Source organism: Trematomus bernacchii, unplaced genomic scaffold (genome assembly GCF_902827165.1).
Source record: "Trematomus bernacchii unplaced genomic scaffold, fTreBer1.1, whole genome shotgun sequence".
NCBI classification, from domain to species: domain Eukaryota; kingdom Metazoa; phylum Chordata; class Actinopteri; order Perciformes; family Nototheniidae; genus Trematomus; species Trematomus bernacchii.
Genome location: NW_022988043.1, coordinates 18018101 through 18040923, shown reverse-complemented (window position 1 = coordinate 18040923; position 22823 = coordinate 18018101). Strand labels below are relative to the sequence as shown.

The 22823-nt window shown below is 39.1% G+C and overlaps 2 protein-coding genes across 2 annotated transcripts; both read right to left on the bottom strand.

The window, feature by feature from the left end:
* Window positions 1-343: 343 nt before the first annotated feature.
* LOC117472601 (SUN domain-containing protein 3-like) lies at window positions 344-3013 on the bottom strand. The gene is made up of 9 exons (XM_034117898.1): window positions 2642-3013; window positions 2133-2440; window positions 1942-2007; window positions 1666-1764; window positions 1390-1488; window positions 1158-1270; window positions 880-1053; window positions 695-784; window positions 344-490 (listed from the first exon to the last, which is right to left on the bottom strand). The coding sequence occupies exons 1-9, from the start codon at window positions 2728-2730 to the stop codon at window positions 344-346; spliced, it is 1185 nt and encodes a 394-aa protein (XP_033973789.1). The 5' UTR covers window positions 2731-3013.
* Window positions 3014-6906: 3893 nt separating this feature from the next.
* Window positions 6907-21251, bottom strand: LOC117473170 (protein FAM102A-like; the record flags this gene model as incomplete). The annotated part of the gene is given in 10 exon segments (XM_034118675.1): window positions 6907-9827; window positions 10768-10837; window positions 11304-11425; window positions 11595-11790; window positions 14097-14201; window positions 14723-14874; window positions 15591-15637; window positions 17605-17721; window positions 20328-20357; window positions 21131-21251. Coding segments are annotated over 10 exon segments (1006 nt in total), but the record flags the coding sequence as incomplete, so codon positions are not given.
* Between the last annotated feature and the right edge of the window lie 1572 nt (window positions 21252-22823).

Sequence of the window (22823 nt, the reverse complement as noted above, 5' to 3'; positions counted from 1 at the left end):
TCCTCCTCTCTGTTCCTCCTCCTCCTCCCTCCTCCTCTCCTCCTCTCCTCCTCCTCCTCTCCTCCTCCTCTCCTCCTCTCCTCCTCCTCCTCCTCCCTCCTCCTCCTCCTCCTCCTCTCTCCTCCCTCCTCCTCCTCCTCCCTCCCTCCTCCTCCTCCTCCTCCTCCTCCTCCTCCTCCTCTCTGTTCCTCCTCTCCTCCTCCTCTGGTTCTCCCTACTCCCTCCTCCTCCTCCTCACTCCTACCTCTCCTCCTCCCTGTGGTCCTCCTCCTCCTCCTCTGGTCCTCTCCTCCTCCTCCTCCCTCCTCCTCCTCCTCCTCCTCCTCCTCTGTTCCTCCTCTCCTCATCCTCCTCCTCCTCTGCCTGCTTGCTCCTTCCCCCCCCAGCCGGTCCCGTCCCTGCCTGCCTCCTTCCTGTCTGTCCTTCTGCCGCTTCCGTGCCCTCTGCCGTTGTCCCCCAGGTGTAGTCGGGGTGACCCAGTTGCTCTCAACTTGTAGTTTCACGTATTTGAAGACAACCTTTTCCATGATCCTAGGAGATGTGAGAAAAGAGGCAGAAACAGCTTGTTGAGTAAAAACTGACAGTATGGGAAAACAAATTATTTAATGACAAACTGTTACTACTCTTAATATTTCAGCTTGTGTGGTGAAAAAAGAAGAATGTACATGTGTTTATTGCATAGTGTAATACTCACAGGTAGCTCAAAAGTTTGTGTTGCGTCCCCGTCCTGATCATACAGAGAGGTTCCTAGATAGGTTCCTTTGTCATCTAAAGTATTCATGCCCTGCAAGAGAGGAATATAGAGACACAGTTGAACACCTTGTTGTTCCCACTTAAACTGAACATCTGTAATGTAACAATGATACATCTGTGACTTACATAGACAGAAAACGTCTTTGGGGCGCTAGGAATGATGCCAGTTGGGGACAAGTTCTTTGAAATGTGACCTAGTGTCACATGGCTGATGTAGACTGGGTGTGACAGGGTGATGAATAAATGCCCCCGCCCACCTTCAAAGGGCCAGCACCGTCCTACAGCCGGGGGTGAGCCTCCCTGAGTGAAGAAAGAGTATAAAAATAGAGTTGAGATGGTAGGTTGCTTAAAAATCCCAAACCTTTCTATAATTTGCCATTTGTTTTGGTGTTTGTAGATCCTACCTGAAGGACTGTCCTTGGGTGTACAGGTCGTTTACAAAACATTCCAAAAAGATAGGCGCAGCTTCCTCGTGTGGAGTACGTTTGTGAAGACTGATCAAGTAAAACTCTTGCCTCTGCACAGAAAAAACACACGCACAAAGTGAGTGAGATACAATCGTTCTCAAAGTTAAAAATATTTTTGGATATTACAATCTAACAGATGAAAATGATACATATGATTTAAATGTCTTACGTTGACTCTCCAGAGCGAAGTTGGGCATAGTGTCCGCCACCGGTTGCAGGGAGTTCAGGACTTTGTTTAATCTGAGAATCTCTTCATTTAATGTGTTTACTAAAGGATGGAGGGAAACAAAGCATAAAAGAAACCGGGTTTTTTCACGATTTTCAAAAGATAGACAATATGAAAGTGTTTAAGAAGCTGTCAATGTTTCTGTTGCTAATTGTGTTGCTGTCACTGTCACTAGTTTGTTTGCTAATGAAAATGATACATATGATTTTAATGTCTTACCTTGACTCTCCAGAGCGAAGTTGGGCATAGTGTCCGCCACCAATTGCAGGGAGTTCAGGACTTTGTTTAATCTGAGAATCTCTTCATTTAATGTGTTTACTAAAGGATGGAGGGAAACAAAGCATAAAAGAAACCGTTTTTTTTCACGATTTTCAAAAGATAGACAATATGAAAGTGTTTAAGAAGCTGTCAACGTTTCTGTTGCTAATTGTGTTGCTGTCACTGTCACTAGTTTGTTTGCTGATGAAAATGATAAATATGATTTTAATGTCTTACCTTGACCCTTGAAGTTGGTCATTGTGTCTTTGTTTAATCTGAGAAACTCTTCTCTGCATGCAAATCCTGGTAGATGGAGAGACACAAAGAATAGAAGAAACAGGTCAGAGACATTTGTTCTTCAAAAGACAGAAAATATAAAAGTAAAAAGCTGAGGAACTAAAGTTGATAGAGTTGTTTGTTACACTTACCAAAACACAGGACGAGTATGAAGAAGAGAAAGCCAAACATATTTTGGTTGAATATAGTGGAGAACCTGTTGTTTCTGTGTCTGTTACTACTTGTGTTGTTGACATCGTTTCTGTAGGAGTCGCTCATTTCGTTGCTGTCATAGTCACTAATTTGCTTGCTGTCTTTGTAACTCTTTCTGTTCTTGTCCATGTTTGTTATTATGTTATTATTTATGTTTCTGTTGCTGGTTTTGTGTCTTTCTAGGTAGCTTGTGGACTCTGCTCTACTACTGCATGAAGAGGTCCTCAAACATCTGCTGTTAGAAACCCTGAATGTAATTTAAATAAAATAAAAAGTTAAAGGTCTGAAGATCTATAATGAAAATTGTAGACACACACACACACGCGCGCGCGCTACACACACACACACACACACACACACACACACACACACACACACACACACACACACACACACACACACACACACACACACACACACACACACACACACACACACCTTAGCTTACCTGTTCAGGTGTTCCTTGTAGCAAATGATTGGTAGTCCATCATTGTTGTAGTATCCTTGGGAGTCTAATCGTGAGCTTCTCCGTGACATGACTGTAAACCAAACAAAAGAGCTTTTACTACTGTAAACAACTTCTCCAAATATTGTAGTTGCCCTTGGTTTAAGTTAACACCACTGTTAAACTACTATTAGCTGTAAATGTGCTTTTTCAAAGGTTCCAATGATAGAAAATAACACAATATCTAAACAGGATGAAAAGCTGCTTCTACGGAAAAGCTATCATATATTAATTTACTTATTTTGACCCTTTAAACTATTTAGTATAGTAAAATGTTGACCACTCAGGGGGAAGTCACATAAATATGGTCTGGCCTTTGTGCTAATAAGCAATGATAATAATGATAATAAGTAATACTGTTTGATGAAGAAGTCTGGCTGTAAATGTAGTCGGAGATAAATGAATATCTATCTATATATCTAGGATTAATATAACTTTCTGTCCTGTCTGCTGCCTGTTGAGGGTTCAGAAGATGAAATGGAACTTCACTTTCCTTCCAGAACCCTAGAATTACCTTTGGTGTTTTCGAATTCTAAATACGTCACAATTAACTAGAACTATACGTCATTCGCACACGTGACTGCATGTGCTTGCCAGTGTAATTTACGCACACACATTCCATTATGAATCACGTGATTTGTTAAGGCAAATTCAAAGAGCTTTAAATAAAGGCATATAAAAACATTGAAACACCCAATATCTACACCATGAATGACTAAATAAAATCAAGTAGATTCTTTAAAACTATGGAAACAATAAATGAATATGAATTTAATAACGAAATTACACGTGTAGTAGCTCACTCCTGTCAGTGGAGCGCTGCTGCCCCCATGTGTTTAATGGGAGGTGTTGCACCCAGAAGGCTGTCTGAAGGCATTGGTACAAAAATACTCATGATCACATAACAGTGTGTGAAGAAAGACCATTACTTTTTATTTGCACATCTTAATAATGTGATAAACTAACTTTCGTGTGAGGATATTTGTGATCATGTGTTTTTAGTGACATCACCATGAACAATTGTCTTGAAAAAAGTATTCTGATCTTTTTGGCTGATAAGCACATACAGCTTGCACTACCCCTCTTAACAAGAAGTGAGAGTTTATTTTTGTTGTGAGAAATCACTTTGCAATTGTGTAAGTGCTATATAAATAGTTATACTAATATTATTGTTGTTACCATCATTACTATTATTAATAATGTTTTCTTTGTTTCTTTATTTATCGCTGCAGAAAGGATCATGCCAGCCCACATCAAACACCTAATCAAGAACTTGTGAATCTCAGGCAGAACAGATGAAAACACCTGTTCAAAGTTCCAGTTTCCTGTACATCGAAACCATGCATGTACTCTGTTCCACATGTCTTCAGTCAGTCCTGGACCCCATGACTCGACACTTGTTCTACCAAGGCTCATTAGAGGTAAGCAGTGGTAGTTTTGTATTAGGCTGCAAGTCGACAAGAATAGATTACAAATCACTTAAAAAATGATTCAGACAAGAGGCGCCATGTGTTACGCAGGTGTGGCGCTGATATAGTCTATATAATATGCGGTTGAACTTTAAAATTAAATTATTTCCGGTACATACTCAGAGACAAACACTCGAGGTGGATGTATAAAGTACATACTGGTGTTAATAAAATATAGCGTATATCCCTCAATTTATCGACAATAAGAATGACAATACATACTTCCGGGTGTAAAGTAATATATCTATCATACTGTAGATCCTACACATCCACTGGAGGTAGATTCTGAAAGTAAAATATCACTATCCTACAATTTAGGATTTTCCACAAAAAAAAGTGTTGGATTCAAGATTCAAAGGTTTTATTCTCATATGCTCAGCAGCTACAGTGTAGAAATGTCAATGAAATTCTTCTGACCTGAGCTCCTCCAACAATGCAACATATATAACAAAATACAAAAATACAAAATAAAAAGTAGTGCAAAAAGTTTATATACATTTAATATAATAGAATATGATATTTACAAGAACAGAATATGAAATTAAATAATGTAAATTAAGAAAAAATTAAATACGGTGTATTGCGTGGACAATAGACCCAATCACAGTGAATGTTCAAAACTAAATTTGATACATTTTTCTTTTTCATCTCACAGTGCACATATTTAAGTAATCATAACACAAAGCTAAAAGTTAATCTGTTTTTCCTTTCTCTTTTCAAGAGTGCTTCAGAGGATGGCTGAATTCACAAAACGTGGAGAAGACCGAGAGGGAGAAGTTGGCCGGTTACTACATTTCACAAAAAATACAGGACCTTGTGAAAAGCGGAAAGAAACAGTTGAAGGAAACTGCTTAAAAATATGAAGTAATGGGTGTTTTCAAATTTGTGTTAATGTTCATTGTGTGTTATAAATTATTTTCCTGCTTCTAATCATTTGATGTATGAGTATTTATTTACAGACAATACATTCTGGTACCTTTCTGGTAAGGTAGGTGCTCTGATCTGAAATGATAGATGTTCATTGAGCTACTGCAATTGGGTGAGAGTGTTTCGTCATCATATATGACCAGCTTAACCATCAAGTAATCCCAGCTAAAGTTCTACTCAAGATCATACAAGTCTGACCAGCTAATGGTGACCAGCTAGAACACTGTGACCACCAGCTTTTACCAGCTATCCTGACCAGCTAATTAGGTGACCAGCTACTAGACCACTGTGACCACCAGCTTTTACCAGCTAAACCAGCTATCCCGACCAGCTAATGGTGACCAGCTAGACCACTGTGACCAAACCAGCTATCCTGACCAGCTAAAGTGTCCAAAACCCCTCTAAACCAGAAAACTAATCCAGCCTAATATTGACTGGGTGTTGGCGATGTTGGGTCTAAGCTGTTTTTTTCAGCAGGGTGGTGGTCCCGCCGATACCTGTTCCAGCGGGGGGTCCTGTTTGGCCTTCTGCCCGTCCTCCGGAGCTGTCCCATCACCGCCTTCGTGCCCGCCCTCCGGAGCTGTCCCGTCGCCGCCTTCTTGCCCAACCTTGTGCCCGGCCTCCTGAGTTCCCCAGCGGCTTTCGCCCTCGAGCCCGGCCGCCTGACTTTTGCCGCTGCGGCTTTCGCCCTCCTGCCCGGCCCCCTGAGTTTGCCCGCTGTGGCCTTCGCCCCTACTCGAACTCTGCCTTGCCCCCGGGCCGTCCGCCCGAGACCCCCTCCATGAGCTCTGCCTTGCCCCCGGGCCGTCGCCCGAGACCCCTTCCTGGTCCTCTGCCGTGCCCCCGGGCTGTCAGCCCAAACCCGTCCTCCAGACCCCCTCCACCCACCCTTTTGGCCCTAGTTATCCCATTTTTGGATCTTGGCTCGCTCCTATTTTGACTGTCCTTGTCATAAGTGTCTCTCAAGTCCACTGCTGGAAATGTTATCACACAGGGAGCATCATTTTATGCCTCTGATAAATATTTGTGAGATTAAGTCTTCAAGAAACTAAAGCTCAAAAGGTTCTACCTACATTTCCTCTAGTTTTCAGTATATTTAAATGATTTCATTTCAAGGGTTTCCCTGCACTGAATTAATAATGTTGAGCAGAGCGCCCTCTTCTGGGGAAACAAAAATGATTTAATAATGTGTGGGAATTCTTATCAATATTATCAGAATTTGGCCTCACAGATTTGTTATTGTCATCTAAATTATAATGTAAAAGAAAAGTAGTTTAGGTTCTTAGTGTTTGACAACAATATAATAAAGTTACTTAAATAACTTTCATTGCCCAAGGAAGCAAAGAAAGAAAACACTTTATCCAAGAAATTAAAGCTTTGTTTTCTCTTCTTTTAATAATACTATGACCTCACAGATTTATCTTTTGACCTTTGGAGGGGCCCGAACCCTTAATTGACCCCTTAAACCTGGACTAAACTAACTGTTCATAAAGAAGTTTAAACTAATATTTATAGGTATCAGTTGTGTTTGAAAAAATGGCTTTCAATACAATGCTTATAGTACATTTAGCTGCTCTAAATTATAAAACATAAATGAAGAAGTATTTCCCATGCAGGATATTGACTTGTATTGGAGTATTTTTGTAATGCTTTATTGTTACTTAATATATGGAAACAAATTCCTGAGGAACATTGTGTATTTTTGTAGAAAGCTCATCTTCATGTCATTGTGGAAACGCATGATGCCGTCAAGTTACTGTGATACAGGAGCTAGAACAACACTGATGATTAAAAACACAACACAGAAACAAACTCTAATTAGCTTTTTATTGTTTAAAAGTCATTTCAGCAGAAATAACAAAAAGATTCTCTATAAAATAAGGTTATACTAGCTTTGTAGGAATAGAATAATTTGTTAGAATTACTAATTGTAAAAATCAAAGACTCAGGGAGGTGAGTTGTGTGCATAGCTTGTTAACAACCTCCAGACAATGAGAAATAAAAAGATTAAAAAGGGGAAAGAATATATAAATAAATGCTTTAAAAAGAATACTAAAGGCTGTGGTGATGTAAACCCAATTTCAGACTACAGTCAGTGACTCATCCCGAAAATGGTGAGAAATCACGTGATTAATAAACAAACAGATGCAAAAATACAAACAGGTAGTGTAAAGAAAAGTGATTCAACTTTTATATAATGAGCTGGATTCAACCAGTGTAGTGTGAAGAAGATGTGGAAGGTGGAAAACTAAAGCTTCACCGTAAAATATATTGTCCTTAAGTATGTTTTCAGATGAAGAACAGAGTCTTAAAAGCCGATTTTCTTTGTAAACAAGGCCAAAATTATTATTTTATTTGTTTCGGATGCAATTAAGCAATGTTTCGATTTGTTGTTTGAAAGGAAACAAGTTGACAATAAAAGTTTTTTGTTTTTTTTAAAGCTTAATAGACAATCATTTGCTGGTTTGAAAATGTGCTGATTATCCCTCTTTATGATTGTAGAATATCCTTAGTTGGAGCCAAATCTTGGCAAATAACATCTGTGTCATTCAACTAAACTCAAGTGGACTTAACCTGCATTTGAAAATAAAGACTTATTCCTTTTTTATCTTTTTACAAAAGAAAACATTTGACTTTAAGACTCTTGACAAAAATAAATGTTGTTCTTACTTTATGTGGAAAAGTATCTGGAGTAAAAACCCAAATGGAAAAACTGATAAAAATAACCCATCAACCAGCCAGCTGGGTGTGTGTGTGTGTGTGTGTGTGTGTGTGTGTGTGTGTGTGTGTGTGTGTGTGTGTGTGTGTGTGTGTGTGTGTGTGTGTGTGTGTGTGTTCTCCACAACTTTAGTGTTTGTTCATCCGAAGACAGCTGTAAACAAACTAACTAAACATCCATGTGAACACCAAATGAGCACAGACTCGTTGCTCCACCAGGGGGCAACAAAGACTTTTAGAGTCTGCAGAAATCCCTCTTCATGGATTAAACTCTGTCTTTCAAAATAAAACCAGAACAGTTTGTACCACAGAACTGTGTTTCTCAGATCGACCTCACATTCAGTTTGAACTTCGGATGGAGAGGAGAACTAAATGATAAACAAGTCATCCTTCATGGAGATGGAGCAGCAACATGCAGTGAGTATAGGATGGGATTCCCCTGCACGTTACAACATAGAACAAGAAAACAATATTTCTCTCCTCTCCATCACTAGCACTCACAGATTTCCTGGTGCTTCCGGATCATTCAAGAGAAACTTTACAGGCACAAAGTGGTTCCACTGCTTTTCCCCGATCAACAGGGAACAGCAACAACTAAAAAAAGACAAAAAAACTAAAGCGGTTCAGAGTTTTTGCATCTTTGTAGTGGTTTTCTAAACTTTTACTTTAAGCTTTAACAAAAATGACTTCTGATGAACATATCATCCTGCAAGTGTTGAGGGAAGAACACAGTTTATGACAGAAGAATAAATCAAGTAGTCAATTGGCCAGGTTTCTACCGTTGGTGAACATGAAACATAATCATCCATATGTCGCCAGCAAATCAGGAAGTCACTCAGGGCTAGCCGGCAATGACTTCCTGTCTCTTTCAGCTCTAATGTAATGTCATTACTGTCACTTCTCACACACATGTTCTCCACAGATGGTCCTCTGGCAGTCAGTCTTAAAATATCCTTTTGATATTAAATGTACCATGACCACCTAGACGTGGAAAGGTAAAGTGGATCGAGCTAAGTACGATGTAGAACGTGTCAAAAGAAATCTGTTAAAAAAATGGAATTGAGTAATGAATTTATAATGAAAGTGGCTTGAATTTGACTGAAGTTGGACACCATGTGGATTTAACTCTAGTCTGTCCTATTCAATCATTTGTTTTTGAGCAGTGACATAATATTCTTGACAGTAACTGAAAAGGAAACGACTTTAAACTTTTTTACCTAAATTAACGCAGGCCCTAACAAGACACCAATATTTTTTTATCTAACAATATCAGCTTGAAAGCATGCTCCATTTTAAACAGATAAGATACTAAAACTGAGCAGATTTTTGGTCTGTAGTGACTTTACATTGTTTAATTGACTAAATGATTCATACTCAAAGAATGAAATGCAATAGAGGAGCGGCTCAAAGTAAGCACAAATATTTCAGAGTCTTACATTTTTAGAAATAAAAAAAAAGTGTTTTTCGTTTTGTTAATTTGTATACTAACTGCAAAAAAAGTATACGACAAGTAAGTATACTGTACTTCAAGCGGTTGGTATTAAAAAGGGGACTTAAACACAGAAAATATCAGTCATCTCAGACGTAATGTTTAACCGTTTCCCTCCTTTTATGCTACAGTTAGCATAGAGCATCAGTCAGAAAAATAAAACCAGAGACAAATGTATGATGTTACTGTCTGTATCTGTTATCATCTTACAGGTAAAACATATTTACCATCAAGTGTTATCTCTTTAAATCTCCAGACTTCTTTGGATCTAAATCCCATCCAAAATCTAGTTAGGTAAACACACCACAAGGCAGTACGAGAGAAACATTTGTGCAGAGAAACAGCTGAACGGAGTGCAGACAAACTTCACATAAAGTGCAAACTGACGAGGTTTCTCCCCCTCGCGGCATCAGACCGGCTGAAGCTCCGGGGAAACCAGTGAGACAGAAGACGACACGATCCACTGCTCCTGCTCCAGGTCTAATGGCTCTCTATCACCACAGGCTCGTACCCGCCGGCAGACACCCTGCAGACACCGAACACACAGGAACCAGAGTCAGAGTGTGTGTGTGGACAAGTTCATTAGTGTGTTTGATGTGCTGGAGGGTTATCGCAGTTACATCACTTTAATCCTTACTTTAATTGGTACCATGGACATTTATTAACAGTTTATTGTGTAGTGGCAAACAGATGACAGTCATAAGAAAAGGGGGTAGGCTTTCAAATTAAGTCTTTTTTAAAGCTTTGAAACATTTCGTTTATTGCAAGTTTTTATTTATTTTTCCAAACTAATGCTTGAAAGTGAATATAGTTTGTTAAAGTCTGTTGATGTGGTCAATTTGTTTCCGTAAACCAGGAAGTTTATGTACTGCATTTCTTTGCAATTTGTTTGGATTGTACCCACCAAGGATAAGAGTGCCGGCTAAATAAATGTTATGTAAAAGTCAAGTCAAGTAAAATCTATAAATCATGAATTTGCCTCCAAAGGACTTCCGAATCGTCCCTAACCATCTATGACAGCCAATCATTAAATGTATCACACTGTATTTGAGTCTAAAGCAAAGAGCTGCGCCAAGAACTGCAAACATTTAATCCAATCTTAGATCAACAAAAAGTATTTAATCAGGAACAACCCAATTAAATTGAAAAGGATTATTATGCTCATTTTCAGGTTCAGATCAATTACATGCACAAACAGCTATAAAAACACACAACAGGGAAGGGAAAGCACAATAGGGCCCCTTTAAACTAAATCCGACCAGATATGTGTTTCTAAACTTCAACACTTTTTAAAAACGTTATGGGGTTTTGCTCAAATTCTTGACAAGGAAACTGTATAGCGCCACAAACAGACAACGATAGAAAATGTCTCTATAGCTACAACTCCAATCTGGAAGGAAGAAACAAAGAGCGGAGGAAGTGTTTAAAAAAACCTCAATAATAGAAAGTCATAACCGAGCTCTCACCTGTTCCCGAGCCTGATGCCGCTGAGCGCAGTGGTTCCGTCTCTGCTGACAAACAGTCGCAGGTTGCTGTCTGAAAGCCAGAGACACAGAAACACAGTGAGCTGCTGCTGAAGGAACCAGGAGGCATCGACACGCAGACAAAACACAGAGCTGAGTGTGTGGGAACGAAACTCCATCCCACTCAGGGATTTTAGCCTTTGCAGACCATTTACATGCACAAAAACCTACTTTATATAAACACACTACAGGGAAGGGAAAACCCCAAAAAGCATAATAAGGCCCCTTTAAATCTAGTTCTCTTTAGTGTGCACGGGCTGTAATTAACCCCTTTTAGCAGTATACAGTATAGCGACTGCTTTTATTTACTTTTAACCTGTAAAGCAATCACTACTGAGATACAAATGTGCAGCTGTTGTTTTAAGTACTGTTTTTGTCCTTTTGAAACTCACAATAAAGGGAAAACATACAGAAAAGGATGACACAGAGCTGCACTATTGATGTTGGATTACTCTGAATCTTATCGTGCTCCACTGTACCTTCAGTGTTGTTGACATCTGCAAAGTTTTGGCTTTGAACAATTTTCTCCACAATATCATCTGCGTCCATGCGGGTGTCGTTTACCCAAGAGGGGTGACTCTCCACCGAGTCCTGCTTCCTCCTGAATCAATACAGTAAATGAAAAATACATGTGTAGTTAGATTGTAAGTCGCTCACTTATTGCAAGTCGCTTTGGATAAAAGCGTCAGCTAAATGCAATGTAATGTAAGAGGCCAAACCACAGTGCTCTCCTGAGCAGAGGACTTATGCACTGTACTTTGTGTTCGTACCTGGAGGGCCTGTTGGGGAGTAAGATGGGCCGCGGAGGTCGAGGGGGTCTCTCTGGACGTCCGGCGTCCTTGTCGCCCTCTGCAGGGGTGTCAGCAGGGGAGGCCACGCACCCAGAGGCGCTGCTTCCTGTCGAGGTGTTCCTGCGGTGTGTGAGGTCCGACAGGCTGGAGGAGCAGGAGTGCTCAGTGCTGTAACCTGCAGGGACACAGGCTTTTAACACAACACTTGTCTCCTCTTTACAGTGGCTTCGAGTCAGTTTAGAATTGATTTCATGGTTCTTTTGATTATTAACAGATAAATACCAACTATGTGCAATATTTGCAATATGTGCAATATATGCCGTTAAAAACTGTGCAAGATATACCTGGCTGCTAAATCCGCAGAACTGTTACAGGGTGTGTATTATGTAAAATGTGTAACTTTAAAAATATATATAATTTCTTTTTTTAATCTTTACTTTTGTTATGCATGCTTTAGGTAACATTAAGCTGTATTTGGCTCTTGTCTGCTGTAACAATGTAAATGTATCCCCTGGGGAACTAATAAAGGTATTCTGATTCTGATTCTGATCGCAAAAAACCAAGCCAATACTATGCTGCGTTCATGGAGCTACGTGGAGGTGGGGAAGGACAACGCTTGATTGCGGATACGTAATTTCACATTCTAGCACAGTTTATTGCGCTTATACCTTGATTGTTGCCAACTACGATGCTCAACAGCTCGCTTAACGGAACTTTGACGCTGGTATCAGTTTTGTTTATCACCAATCACGGGAGTATTGTGTATAGAAAGTGTTGAGTTATATTTCTCGCGCTATAGTTGGTGTAGTTGGTGTAGCTCCGATCTTGTATCTCAGTATTTCCCTGCTGGCACTTTGATATGGTCAGGCAGAGGCCTTCAGTCTATTCCAGTCAGGACAGCTCTCGAGATAACAGGCTCTGGAACACCATGCCCAGGCTTATACTAGATTAGATATCCTTTATTATTCCAAAATGGAGAAACTGTTTTGCTACAGCAGCATGTTAACAAGGAAAAGCAATACAAAAATATTTTAATATAATATATTTCTTTTTTTAGGTAGAATACAAAATAGCAGGCCAACCTACCACTAACAAATATAAACATAGAATATTGTATTGCATACGTTATTGCAAAGGGAAAACTGAGCGTAGTCCAATTAAGAAATAAAATAAAAACATAAGAAACTACAAAGCTTTGAGCGATTTATTTATTTTAAAGAGGACATATAATGCTCATCTTCAGGTTCATAAATGTATTCTGTGCCTCTACTGCGACATGTTTATATGATTTAATACAAGCTACATGTGACTACTACATAGAAAACCTAGGGACATGAGTACTCAAAACAATTGATATAGTTTTGTAGTAACTACTCCTTTAAATGACACTTATTACACCATGGACACTATTAGTTACATTTATTCTCTTTTCATAAAAAAAGAACATGATTGAGTATACATTTTGATTGTAATTCTGGCCACTTTCTATTTTATATACAGTATCTTATCTTGACTCTTTTCGTTATGCACCAAGACAAATTCCCATATAGGATATATATATAGTGCACTTAACACTGTAATGTATGCTTTCAGTAGCCTTAAGGGTTCCCCACGTGACAGAAATATAATCATCTGTCAACAGGTTCGCCAAATAGACATGTGTGGACCATGTGACCATACATTAACACCCAGTGGGATAAGCGCAAATGAAGGGTTCCAGAAATTGTGTGTAGGACACAAAGTAACAGTGACAGCTAGAGACCTTTAGGCGATTGTCATCACTCTTCCTCTACCAATGTACCTGTATCTCTACATTTAAAAGTGCCACAACAGAAAATGCCATGACAATGTTAGATTTTGTAAAGATTTAAAGAGGACATATTTTGCCCTTTTTCAGGTTCATATATGAATTGTGTGCCTCTACTGAGAATGTTTACATGCTTGAGTGTCCCACCCTTAAGCCTGTAATGTAAACGTGTTGGAGCGCTAGCCAATAGAAGTGAAGTCAAATAGAAGGGATGTCACTGTGTTATGGAAGTAAACAAAGAGTCCAACGGAGGCATTTCAGGCAGGGGGGAGTGTGTGTGAGAGAAACTCCCTCTGGAGGGAACTTTGGGATTTTAGCCTTTGCAGACCATTTACATGCACACAAACCTATATAACACACTACAGGAAAGGGAAAACCCCCAAAAGCATAACAAGGCCTCTTTAAATCTAAGCTCAAAAATGCTTTTATTGCATTGCCTGCCTACCCTAGTTTGACTTGATTATGGGTTATGTGCTATTAAAAGTATAATTAAGTATAATATTATTATTAAAAAGAAATCAGATGAGACCTTAAAATATTACAGATTATCAACGCGATACTTTGGCGAGGTTACTTCCTACAGGAGTATTGGAAAACTACAGGTCTTGTATAATAAAGAGTTTAATGACCCACAAAAAAGGGCTACATGAGACATTTGTTAGTGAGTCTTGTACCTGAGATTTTGCTGTGCTGGCTGGCATAGCTGGAGTTACGAGAGTGACCAGAGAGAAAACCTTCTGCAGGGCCGGAGTGGCTGGCTTCTGATTCATCAAGGAGACCTGAAGGCACCAAAACAAGAAACAACTAAATGGTTACCACCTCACATATATTTATTTCATGTCAAAATGTTTATTTAGTTGCTTCCTCTGCAGGATCAGACATCAAGCAGTCTTTGTTTACTTCTGTTTCTGTAAATGCAAACTGTTTTTTAGCAACTGCCTTTGTAAACTACCTTTTGTTGAAATAAAACCTGTTGTTTTTTTAAGTATTTTGTTTCAAAATGAAGAATTCCTAAACATTGCCAGCAAGGACAATGATTCTTTTTTGTTTTACTTCTTCCAGGAAGTTATGTCTCTGATTGAAAAACTCTTATCGCTGAGGGGCTTAGCCAATATCTAAGACTCAAGACTGTATCAGATGTTTTCGTACTACTTCTTAACCTCATGTCTTTTTGACACCGTTTAAGATAAATGTGTAGTCTTCCAGATTTGGACCAGATTCAAAATGTAACCTAGTCTCGGAGTACAATACAGACTAAAAGAATCCTCTTTAAATGCTTCAGCTGAGACCTGAGCTGTACCTGAGCTGATGATGGAGGGTCGAGGCTTGGAAGCTCGGCCCAGAGAGACCCCCCCAGCAGGCCCGGGCTCGGCCGTTCCCTCCCCCTTACAGTCCAGCTGCAGGGTGTGCTCTTGTCCCGGGATGGAGATGGATTTGGCTGCGCAGGGAGGCCTGCAGGAAAAAAGTAAACACAAGTTATCAGTCTGGAAAATATGAAATGAGCACAGAGCTGCTTAGCTTGGCAGCCTCTTCACATTCATTGGATTGCCTGCGGGGGGAACTGAGTCATTGCAGCAATAAAGGACGGACGAGTGGAAATATGATGTTCAACAATCTGGTTAAAAGGTTACAAATGTCCTTAAAACACAAGGAAACCAATTATAATGTATGCAGAACTCCATCAACAGAAAAACAATGTAACTTTACAGATTCACTATTAAAAATATCTGCAGTTAATCAAGTGGAGAATGTATGGCTTGGTTTATATTGATCAGCTTTAAATCCAGAAATTCAGTGTTACTAACTTTTCCATTGTTAATGTTTCCAACAACAACAGAGGAAAAAGAACCCACACAACTTTGGCGTATAAAGTTTTAACAAAGTTACAATAAAGTACCCTGAAATTAGTGGGTATAGAAAGAACTGTAATTAAGATACAACTGCATATTAATGTATATAAACACACAATACTTCTACACACTTCTACTACTCCAGTTCCAGTCTGATCTCCATCAGATAACAATGTTAAAATGGTAAGCAAACTAATATTGAGAGCAACAGGCTGATGTGATAGACGCTCTGTGATGAACTTTGTGTACTATACATTGAGAACTGACTGAGACATGAATAAAGCACATCGTATATCTCACACTCTTTCAAATACTCACGTCTTAAAACACGGATCTCCAGACAGGAGGGTCATCCCAATTATCACCTTTAAAAAGACATACAAATACATTTTACCACACAATTTAACAAACATGTTTTTTTCAGTTCCTATTGATTAACCTATATTTGTGCTATTAAGAAGAGTCAAAGTGCATGTTTTGACCCAAATGTCTGTTAAGGAACTGGAAAAGCGTGGAGTGCTTTCCCAGTAAGCTCACTGACGTACGAGTTAACAGTATGTCTTCCAGAGGAATGAGATGACAGAGTTACTCGTGACTGTCTTGGCTCTTTGTTTTTACAGCGCAGTGTATCCTGACGGCCTCTGGGTGGCGCTGCAGAGAGAATGATCCAGAAGCTCCTTTACCCACAGAGACATTAAACTGTTCAGCTGTGTGTGAAGATGACTGCTTTTCGTTTGGTGTTGATGTTGACTTTTGGGTTTAGATGTCTTCAAAGTGCTTTTATTTTGTTTAGCCAAGAGTCTAAAACCACTAAATCATTTAGGAAACATGGGGCCCTATTTTCCCATTTGTAAGGAGGATTACCCAACAACCCGAGATTAAGGTTTTGCCTCCTTTAGATCGGTAAGGACATTGGGCTTATTGTGGTGAGGAGAAAGTGCAGTAGCTTTATTATTCCTTATTTATTTATTAATCTTTTCTGTGTTTGTTTTTTTTTCTTACCCAGGTGTTGAGCAATACTTAGAATATTGTCTTGGGCGTTAAATATTTGACTCCCTACTTGTAAATGCTCTGATGTGCCTACCGTATGTTATAGCAAAGCTATTTAAAGTTTAAAAAAAGATAAATAAGTTAATAATCATTTTATTCCAAGGTTATCTTTACGAAAAATACATCCCAATAGTTGCATCCCAAGTGGATCTTCCCAATATTCTAAAATGTTAACTTTAGAATATATATAAAATCCTAAATTTATATCTTTTAAATAGTATATTGGTCTATTAAAGAACCTTTTTACTTATAGAGTGGTGCAGGGATGACTATTTACCCGGAAGTAAGCTGCGCTCGGGTTCCCTCGACAAAAAAGCAATGAGATTTCTCCATAGGGATTTTGGAAAATAGCTGGAAATAAGGTCTGTGGAAAAAAACGAACCTGTTAGATAAATGCACGTTTGTTCAGCCGGATAATCTCCACATGTTTACCCTACTTTTATAATTTTCTAATCATAAATCTAATCGCCAGAAGCAAAATGCTAACGTTATGCTATAAACTAACTTCAGCAGCTGCTTCAACGTCACGCCAACTTAAGATCCATATTCAAAAATACAGATTCAAAATGTTACAAGTTGAAGCGTTTGTTTTAACAGTTTGCAAGAGCGCAGATACTTGCTTTCAAGCAGAACAGGGCAAACAAACTTAGCAGGAGTGTTTACGTGTTCGGTGTAATGATGTACAACGTCCTCAACTTCTGTAGTCCTATTCAGCCACTTGTTAACAACCATCGTTTTCAGACCACGTAAACTCTTCAGAAATCACCAGTGGGGGTCACTGCTGATGTATTTAATGTCATAGAACAAAACGTGATCCGTCTCTTAAATTTGTCTCAACCACAGACCTTATTTCCAGCTCTTTTCCAAAATCCTAGGGAGAAATCCCATTGGCTCTGAGACGAGGGAACCGGTAGTGGTAAAATGCTAACTCACTTCCGGGTTTTAGGACTCGTCACTGCACCACTCTATTCTGTGCATTTTAGAGTGTGCATCATTTAGACAACCCACTGTTTGTTTGTCCTTTGGACAGAAACACCAAAGCACTTTAAACAGAAGTCACCAGGTTGACATGACAAAGAGCCTATTGATCCTCTACCTTTCCAATCAGGTCTCTTCTGATTAAACTCGTGGAGTGGAAGCAATCAATGAAAAGGTTCAAAGTGTCAGAGTTAATGATTTAGCTTGCGTCAGGCATCACATTTACGACACAATAAAATTCCTGTTTCTACAGTGAGGGAACAGACTTTTTGTCTTTTTTTGTCCCGAACACCCTTCTCCTTGCCTTCAGTATAGAGTTGTCCTGCCGTGTGTTCTTGGTGTCGTATCCTTCCAGCAGACAGCAGCGCACAGTGGAGCCAGAACCCGCAAACTCCGCCATGTTGAGGTCTGTGAAGCCCAGCTGAGTGAAAAAGAAGAAAACAAGTTAATTCTAGATTCACTAATGGACGGGTTCATTGGCATTTTATTTTTGGCATGAGAGATCTCTGTGACACCCATCATTTACTAAATTACCGTCGTTAAAAAAAGTCACAAGCTTCTGAAGTCTTTATATATTGACAGGGTTTAGAAACCACATGTCACTCTTAACAGACATCAAACCTATATTTTTGTTGAATTGATGAAGAGAATTACATGTTACATGTTTTTAAAAGGTAGCTGGTTATATTCTCTGGATATACAGCCAGTGAGAAAATCATGAAAGGAAGGCCAGAGCAACACTGATTATAGTATCACATTTGGGAACAAATCCTTGGAATCTATGGCACACCTACACAGTGTGCACTCTGGAAAGGTATTAGGACGGCCTGTCCCTGCATGATGCAGTCTGTTTGTAATCTTTTTCTCCCTTTACCCTCCCAAAAATCAAAAGATTCAGAACCTTGTTTGAAAAATAAATGGGAAAATAGTCACAGAGAAAGGGGGAGTTAGGACGAGCTGTAACGGCACAAAAAGCTGAACAAAAACAACTTTACATGGTCTATAATTGTGGTTTCTTACTACATAAATAAAACAATTCAGTAAAGAGGCCCTATTATTCTAATTTCCTGGATGTGTGTAAATTGTAAATTGTGTTAACCAGTTAAGCCCCAAGCCTGTTTTTCAGGTCTCAGGCTCGAAAATGACATTCCCAGAACAAATGACTATAACTTCACTTCTAAAAGGGGAAAATTAATAATCTTTCTCTCAAAGTAATGATAAACCTGTGAGTTGGATGTAGAAAAGTCAGAATCAATATAGATGTTTTTTATTTTAAAGTAAATTCAGATTGAACATAGTAAAAACAAAAAACAAATTTAAATTATAGTGTCCGTCCAAAAAATAAACCATTACTTATAGTAAAAAGTAAACTACCCTTGAATGATGGGATAGTAGACTAAAAGCTTTAGGAATCCAAAGTACAACATATAATAAGTACCCTGTATCAAGATTGATGCAAAACAAGTGACATTGACCTTTTTAGAGAGATTTGGAGAAAAAAAACCACTTCTGGGGTCATTTGGGTGGATTTTCCATATCTCTGGCCCCCCCTTGGTCGATTTTGATGATTGACACCTCTTTTTAAACCGTTAGAGCCAATAGAATCGAAGGGAAGTTCCTCAAATCCATCTACACATTACCCATTGGTGAATGAGTGCTGCACAGCAGAATGCCCAAAACCGGAAGCTTGTCATACACTCTCGTAGCTATCATAGCAGCTATATATGAAAACTCAGTTTTTTTGCCATAAATATTTTGATGGATTATCAGTAATCATTTAAAAGTGACACAGACACATTGGATTAACCTCAGCAGCGTTTTATGCGTTTTAATGCCATTGAACACAACTTTTGATCAGAAAACAACGTTATTTTCCGTTTTGGTCCCGTTAAGCTGTGTTGTCTGGGTTTGCTTCCCCTGCCGCAAGTTTTGGTCTCTCAGTGATGATACTAATACCTATATAATCTGTGGAATTCAGCTTGCTAGCTGATATCTTGTTTGTGCAGATCCGATAAGTAATAAAGTATTTCTACGTGAGTTCTGTATTTCTACAGTTTCGCTCAGGGCTAATTCAGGAGGCTTGTTATTACCCTTCTGTTTGTTTAGCTAAAAATGGTTTAATATTGTCTGATAGCTGAGTTTCTTCCCCGTTAAGTGGGTATGAGACATTCATAGTTTGTTAAATGTTAAGAAGCCCTTAGACACTGTTTCTTGCTAGATGTTGCATGGGGCTTAACTGGTAAATTCTACTTTTATTTTGAATATGCTTCTTAATAATATAAGCTATCTTTGGCTCTTTACTTGGTGTGAACAATGAAACTTTCCCCTGTGGACGAATAAAGGTATTCTGATCCTGATTCTGAAACCAGCATTAGAGATCCAGATTTAGAAGGTAACACTGAAATGGACCCTACATGCCTACATGACTTTACCTTTAAAAATAACCTCACAGCTTCTTGCCGTGTGGAAACTGCCTTTGTCTGAAGCTCATTTGGGATGTTATTTTTAAATGAACTACAATTTACAGCTCCTCTCAATCTAAATGTTCCCATGCTTCATTCTCCAGGTTTCCCTTTTCTTGAGGAGCTTCTGTTTTCACAGGTGTGTATTTAAAAAGGAAGCCAACTTCTAAAGAGGGAAGCTGGGTATATATTTAGCAAAAGGAAACCTAAATGAGAATAGGGGAAAACAGAGGAAACGGTTCCTGTCCGGCAACAACGTCCACGGATCAACAAAAGTTTATCGACCTTGAGGGGTTTGACCTTGTAATTTCATTGCACGAGACGTGACTCATTGGTAGGAGCTCTTACAGTTACGGTTAGAGAAGTGTTGGCAGGATGTTCTGCAGATTCCGGGCAAAAGTGAACGTAGGGAGGACGCATTTTTTGATTTATTGTCAAGCCCTGCTAGTGCAGAGCTTGACAAAGTGCAGCGAGAAATGCTAATATTTACACAATGTGGCATTAAGGTTTACACGGAGCTCATCGGCAACCTTCATGAACATGATAGGGAGACACAAGCTCTTACCTTCGTATATGCTTTTCCTCCTTTGAGTTCCTGCAGGGAAAACAGGAAGACAGTAATGAACTGGTGATCCAACTGATCCAACTTCATATTACAGTGGCCTCCAATTACAGGGCTCCCAAAGAGAGAGTTAAATTACAGGCTGAGACCACACTCAGGGTGCCTCAGAGCATGGCATCGAGGCGCCGTTCACATGGGAGATTTCAGCATCACTGAAATATCCTGGATCCTGGATATACCTCTGACTCAAAAGTCTGTACATTTATTTTGGTTGTATCTGGTTTGTTGGTGGATGCAGTTCTTCAGGGCTGGGTATTGGTACAAGAGTTGGTTCTATACTGGTCAAGGGTCATTTATGCCTTTACAGTATTCCACGTGCCACGCAACAAGTTTGAATAATTTGATTCTTTTCTTGGGGCAAAAGCCATTTCAATAGGGAAGAAGAACAGCTGATTCAAAATGTGTTGAACAGTAGTGTGAATCAGTACGGCTCCAGCATAGCTCCAGACAACCTTTTAACTACTTCTAGATCAGTGATCCAATTATATTTGCAGTTAAGAGCATGGCAGTACTGGGGATTCCTGCAACTGTACCTGATGTCAAATGACTCAAACTCAACATAAACATGGTGGTTCATAAAAATAGCTTATTTGTTGCTTAATCTCTTTTGTAGTTCAGTACTGCTCCATGTCAAATCTTGTTAATGAATGGCTCAGATGATTATCACCTGACTACCTTTAAGTCAAAACTAATTAAAATCATAGTTTTTTATAGACACTGATTGACCTGTTGTATAAAAGTCGTACCTTCCTGACTGACAACCTGCAGACAGAGGGATCCAGGACTCCGGTGTGGGGGTTTGCGCTCATTTTGGACACAAAGGTGAACCTCTTCCTCCAGCGAACACAGTTCTCTCGAACCTCCTGTCTGTGAAGAAAGAACACACAGCAGGGGCACATAAATCTCTGCGATTTACAATTTATGACCTGTACATTTCCATGAATGACTTATTTCGAAAAGCCTTTCCATTTCTGCTTACTCCTCGCTTCTAGAGTTACAGACTTCATTCAATAAAAGTATGATTCATTGTTTTATTTGCTGAGGCAATAAAACTGAAAATGACACTGATGTCAAAGCAACCATAAAGTGTGTATTTATGCATAGACCAGGACTTACTTCCTGACATGAAACCCATAATTCTGATTTGTTATACTCTGACTTCAGAACAGCACATTCTTCACAGTTATGTTATCCCAGTCTCATAGCCTCATGACCAGTGTGTCCAACGAGGATCAGATTTATCAGAGCAACACTGAGAAAACATGTTGTGAGCAAGTTTTTCCAAAACGACTGAATAACAGAGCGGATTCCCATGGCTAATGACACTGGGTACATTTTCTCATTTCAGGAACTTAACTGATTATTTCATTGATTCTGTGGATAGCGTTTCGCAGTGAACTGGTGACATTGTCAACAAGACTGTCCTGATGGAACGACATTACACACATTTTAAAGTGGTAGAGTTTTCAGGATTTTCTCTCCTCCTTTACTGATAAGAAAGCTGTCAAGGAAACCATGTACGATGGTCAAAAGATTTCTGTGAAAACACAGAAAATGCCAGTGGAAAACCTTCCAAAAGTATCCATACATCCTGGTTAAAGGCTGGGAACACAGCCGTAGGAGTAAAAACAGACCTGGTCACCGATCTTTTTGTTTCTGAAAACAAAGGCTGAAGAAAAGTCATAGAAACACCAAAACATGCAGCAAGAGGGCAATGAATGTTGACTTGTTTATTATATCACTTGTGACATGTGTTGTGTTGCCAGAACAAGATTTCTGTGAAAATGCCAAGATTCTGCAGCCCCACATTGTAATCTGTAAATTAGGCTTGGAGTTGAAAACAAATGTACAATAAATAGAGGACGGGATCAACAAAAAACATATCCTTTAACTATTTTTGATAACTCCAGATTTTCTTAGTCTAACATTTATGAATTAAAATGAAAACAAAGTGCAGCTGAGGCTAAAGGGAATGTCAACGCAATTGCTTGATCATAAATCAAGCACTAAATGAGAAGCTTAGTTTTATTAGAACCGTTCAATATTTGTTGGTATGGTTGATATTTCACTCAAAATCATAAAAACTTCAAAGTCAGCAAAGACGTGTTTAAAAGCGTTTTCGCTGTAAGCTAAAGTTATTCTACTGTGTAATTTGTAGTTAATTATGAGCATCGCTGCTTCTAAAACTGGAAGACGTCTGAAAAAAGACTGGACTTTTGAAGTTGTACTCTAAAATACTATATACTAATTATGGGGTGGAAAAGAATTCATGTACATGTAGGTCTTTATTATTTCTAAGTTACGAGAATCGACACTGTTCTGTGATCGACCATCATTTTGTCAACCTAACATTTCAGTTGAAGACCATCCTGTTTCTGAGCATAGTCATTTGTGTGAATGTTCGGACGATCACCAGTAAGAGGAAAAGTTGACAACAAT